Below are 4,949 nucleotides of genomic sequence, written 5' to 3'. Positions count from 1 at the left end.
AAATTACAAACTTATAAATAAGAAAATAATTCACATTGAAACTACATTTCTTTTTGTCTTAATTCAACTCTAATTCATCATGTCCTAAGACTAATTCCCAATGAAACTCTCATTCTTGCTGAATTGTTTTAAAAATAATTGAGAGAATAAACGGATTGGAGATTTTCTATTGGTCCATTTATTTGCCTTTTGCTTCCGTTGAATTTCTGGCTTAAAAGTGGAAAGGTGTTCTAGACTCGTAGAAGCGTGTTTCAGTTTTCTTCTGTTACCTCTGCCACTGTCACTGCAATCCCTCCTCCCTTATAAATAGTGAGAATTAAGATCACGCACAGAAATCCGGAACGCAACAATGGATAGAGAATCCATAATTGTTTACGCAATTGGAGCAATTGTGATTTTCTTTCTCCTCATCCATTCACCAAATAACAACAACCGCCACCACCACCACCGCCTCTTGCTCCACCGTGATGAAAACCAAGAATCGAACACTAACCATTCACACACATCTGAAGAGTGGGACGAAAACTTAAATGTAACTGACACGATTGTACGTATATTCCCGGAAATCGATGCGGACCCCACAGATCAGTTTGTGGACCTCCACGAATTAACTGAATGGAACTTCGAGCATGTTCAAAGAGAAGTATTGAATCGAAGTCAGAGGGAAATGAACATTCACGACAAGAACCACGACGGTTATCTTTCCTTCTCCGAATACGGTCCTCCAACGCCAGGTGCTCCTCTTTCAACTTTCACTCTACTTTTCTTCTTTCACCATTTTTTTCTTTTCTTTTTTTTTGTAAATCAGCTTTTTGGTTTAATCTAAGTTGAGTATGCGTTATGAATTTCTCACCGTTAACTTTAACTGTTTTTAAATCGATTCTATGGTATCACCGGCGAAAATATCCAAACACATTTTATTGCTTAAAGAAATCTGTAACTATAGATCCACACACCGGAAGCGCCACAAACCTCCGCGCCGGAGTTCCACTTCCTTCATTTCACGCCGCCGTGACAAAACTTTTTTCGCCGCTGTGGAGTTTTGAATTGCGTTTCAGAAATCTTATTATTTTGCTTCCGTGGATGGAACGGCCGCAACCGTTGACAAGGGGTTTTAGTTTTTTTTTTTGTTTTTTTTATTTGTTGGGGTAAGTTTCACAATTTTCGATTTTTCAAATTACTTTCTTTTGAATAATAAATTTGAAGATTTTATTTTATCTAAAAAAGGGAATTTTATGAGTTATTCTTTTGCGATATGTAGTATACCGAGCCCCACCTTCATAGTTAACTTTATAAATTTGCAATTTTGTTTTGATGGTTACAGTTTCATTTCAAATCATCGGTGTAGGTTAATTAAACATCATTAGTTGTAATGTTAGCCAACCGATCTTAGATTGATGGCCAAGATTAATCACATTTTTGTTTCTTTTGAACCTTTATTCTTGTGTATTGAATTGAATGCTGTAAGTTTTAATACTAGTTTGTCCTTTTCATTCATCAGATGGTTCTTTTGGTTATGATTTGAGGTTGTCGGAAGAGGAGCATTTTAATGCATCCGATGCAGACGGAGATGGTTTTCTAAACTTAGCCGAGTTCAATGAGTGAGCTTCTTTCTACTAATGGCTTGTTAGGAAACCCTGTTAGTGTTGCTGCACATGCAGATCTAATCTAGCTACTGTGCTTTTCCTATTTATATATGCTAATTTGTTACTATTCTTGTAGCTTTCTTCATCCTGCTGACAACAACAGCTCAAAGATTAAAGAATGGCTTTCCAAGGTGGATGTCAGGTAACTATTTTCATGGAAACAAAACTTGCAGGAATGCTTGATATTGAGCATGTTTCTTTCAGTATAACTTATGTTTCTTTCATGGAAAGTTGGGGGATGCCTCCGAGAAATATAAATGAATAATCTTTTTTTACTTCTGTACATAGATGGTAATTGTTTATAGAGCAAGTTATACGAGGTTCTTTTCTCTTACATCCACATGATATTAGACACTAGTGTTTAATACAGGAGTATCTAAGAGAAGTTTGGTATAAAGTTTCAATTGAATGATGCAACTGCTCATTTATGGAAGTTGGAAAAGCTTTTTACTTAGGCATCTTAGATTCACACAAGATACTTGCCATCTGTGGGATTGTTTGTTTGGCATGTACCTTGAATGATAAATCTTGTAACCGAGTACCAAAAACAAGCTTCTAGCTCAGTTATTTAGCTTATCAGGGAATCCTAAACATCTGAATGAAGTGTTGCTGAATATGTTACTGTTTTTTGGTCTTTCTTTGTCATCCTTTTTTCCCTAACCTATTAGTAGCCTAATATATCCTGATTAATGTTCAAGGTCATCTTTAACCTCAATATAATTGCAACTTGTCCTCTGAAGACTAGATTTCTTGTGGTTGTCTAAATCAGTGCAGCCTATCAGGACTGAAGTTGAATGTTTCAAATTTTCAATCCTCTGTTGGGCAATCCCAGCTGATTGTTTGTAAGGGATGTAAATGCATGATTAGTTTGCTTTTGAAAATGAATTTTTTTCTGCAATCACTTGCCTGCTCTAGAAGAAGTCACTATATTGGACTAACTTTTTTAGAGACTTTGCTGAATATTAGAAATGCAGACAATATTTGTGGTTGATCTTATTTTTCTGAAAGGGATAGGAAATCTTCACTTCATATGCAATTAGCTTATTTGTATATATTGCCTTATTCTATCCTTTTATTTCCTTATAGGGAAAGTGATACGGACAGAGATGGGAAGGTCAGTTTTAAATAATTCTTTTATGGCCTCTTCGATTCTGTAAGGTACTATGATGAGGAAAGTTACAGTGATCTACATCAATGTGATGATTCAATGGATGCTTCAGCCAGAGCTTTGTTTTCTCAGCTTGACAAAGATCGCGACGGGTATTCACCATCTTTTTTTTTCTTTTTCTTTTCCCACAATTTTTCTACTTGATTGGAATCAATATGGTAGTTTCCTTATAGTGTACTATAATTTACTTTTGGGTTTTCATTTTGAATCTGTGCAGGTCTTTGTCAGATAATGAGCTGCTGCCTATAATTGGGAAATTGCATCCATCTGGGCATTATTATGCAAAGAAACAAGCAGAATATTTAATTTCATTGTTATAGAATTTGAACATTACAATTAAAACTCTAATTGTTGACAAAGGTGTCACATTGCAATTCATAATTTGCAATGTAGATGGCTAAAATAGCTCAACAGGCACTGCAACATCTGTTGGATAACAATAACATCATACATTAGTTTCCTTATTAACCTTTCTTTCTATGATGTTATGGCAGGCGGAAGTTGACAAAGATGGGCGCCTCAATTTGACTGAGATGATTGAGAATGCATATATATTCTATGATGCTATTTTCTACGATGATGAAGTTGAATATGATGATTCCCCTGACGAGTTCTTTTAAGTTTATGTTTGGTAAGTACAGTTATTTTGTTGTCTATTTAAACCTACATTCAGTGACGATTTTTCGTTGTAATATTTTGTGATCATCAATTGCAGGATGCACAGAAAAGTTTGGGGCAATATCACGTCAGTATTTGAAGAACATAAATAGAGTTATAAATTTACATAGCAAGTTAAATACAAAATATTAAAATTATACAGATGAGCAGAAAAAAATGGGCTACGGTTTCTGTTTTTTTTAATAGAAGGTAAATTCTAGTTTGTGTTTGAAAAATTGTAGATAAGATATTTAGAATTTTTAAATGCAACCTAGACCTCACCTTTTAATAGAAAGATAGTTCCGACTGATATATGAGACTCTTAAATGATGTACACGGTGGTCTTGCCAAATTGAAATCTGATTTGTGAATTGTAATAGTTTTACTTTTTATATATATCATCACAGTTATAGTTGAAATGAATTTACTTTGCTTTATATATAATCACAGTTACAGGGGATGCACCTTACATAACTTTAAATGAATATATAACTTACCCGAAATAATTTTTCAAAATTGAAAGAAAACAGAATAATGGGACTGTGGGAGAGAGAAAAAGTTCTCTTTTCCACATAGAATGCTTTGCAAGCCTAATCGGATTATATAGATTTCATTTCCATATGTAAAAAGTACAAAGAAGGGTACCCTCTTGTAGTTGAGATGTTCTCCATTTCTCTAATATAGAATCTTATTACTATAACTTTTTGTTTATAAAGTGGATAAATATTTAATTTAAATTATCTGTTCTAAAACTATGTATAATTATAGAAAATTATAATAATGTAAAAAATAGTGTGGATAAAAAATAGAGAAAATCTCGACTCGAATTTTAGTAGATAGATAATTTGATTTAATTAGAATAATCTGTGAGATTGAAACCATGTAAGTAAAGAATGGGGTAATATATATCTTTGATGTTTGAAGCCTTTTTCTTAAGAATTAATTTCAGTTTTTAGCTCTCTATATTCTTAAATATATTTTCTCTATTTTTAATTATAAAATTCTTTTTCATTATTTTTTGTTTAATATAAATAAAAATTAATTAAAAAATTAATATTTTATCTTTAATTTTGAATCAAATAATAAATTTTTAAACTCATTTTTACTAATATATTTTGAAATGGAATAATAGACATTAATAATTTCTTTAACAAAATATCCACTATCAATTTATCAGTCAAAAATATAAACATCTGTAAAATAAAAAATTAATATCGACGATTCATTTATCAGTAAAATAAAAAATAAAAAATTAATGAAATTTTTTAAATTTTTATGGATTTTTTTTTAACAAAATATGGCCCTAATCGCATTTAGGGTTATTGTTATGAAGGTCAAAGTATTGGGTTTCAATTTATGTTGCTAGTTTGTTATGGGCCTAGTGAAGAAACGACACGAGAATTGGCTATTGTACCCCCCCCATTTAAACTTATACCCCCAAATTGTTAAAAATCCAATTTTATCCTTAAAAAATTCAT

General features: G+C 32.1%; 1 protein-coding gene and 1 long non-coding RNA gene across 4 annotated transcripts in view; one reads left to right on the top strand and one right to left on the bottom strand.

The window, feature by feature from the left end:
* LOC101501961 (uncharacterized) overlaps positions 1–4,949 on the top strand; it is a 60,435-nt gene that overhangs the window by 31,200 nt on the left and 24,286 nt on the right. Inside the window, exons 1-6 of one of the 3 annotated variants that reach the window (XM_004510393.4) lie at positions 158–734; positions 1,502–1,601; positions 1,723–1,788; positions 2,733–2,760; positions 3,309–3,445; positions 3,530–3,894. In XM_004510393.4, the coding sequence (XP_004510450.1) occupies positions 350–734; positions 1,502–1,601; positions 1,723–1,788; positions 2,733–2,760; positions 3,309–3,434 (705 nt within the window). In that variant the 5' untranslated portion in view covers positions 158–349 and the 3' untranslated portion in view covers positions 3,435–3,445; positions 3,530–3,894. Of the gene's footprint in view, positions 1–129; positions 735–1,501; positions 1,602–1,722; positions 1,789–2,732; positions 2,761–3,308; positions 3,446–3,529; positions 3,895–4,949 lie in introns of those variants that run through there. The other 2 variants (XM_004510392.4, XM_073363349.1) reach the window with 2 other exon arrangements.
* The window catches only part of LOC140918671 (uncharacterized), a 57,382-nt gene that overhangs the window by 30,786 nt on the left and 21,647 nt on the right, over positions 1–4,949 (bottom strand). The window lies entirely within an intron of this gene.

The sequence above is a fragment of the Cicer arietinum genome, chromosome 7, assembly GCF_000331145.2.
Source record: "Cicer arietinum cultivar CDC Frontier isolate Library 1 chromosome 7, Cicar.CDCFrontier_v2.0, whole genome shotgun sequence".
NCBI classification, from domain to species: Eukaryota; Viridiplantae; Streptophyta; class Magnoliopsida; order Fabales; family Fabaceae; genus Cicer; species Cicer arietinum.
This window is presented reverse-complemented; position numbering and strand designations above follow the sequence as displayed.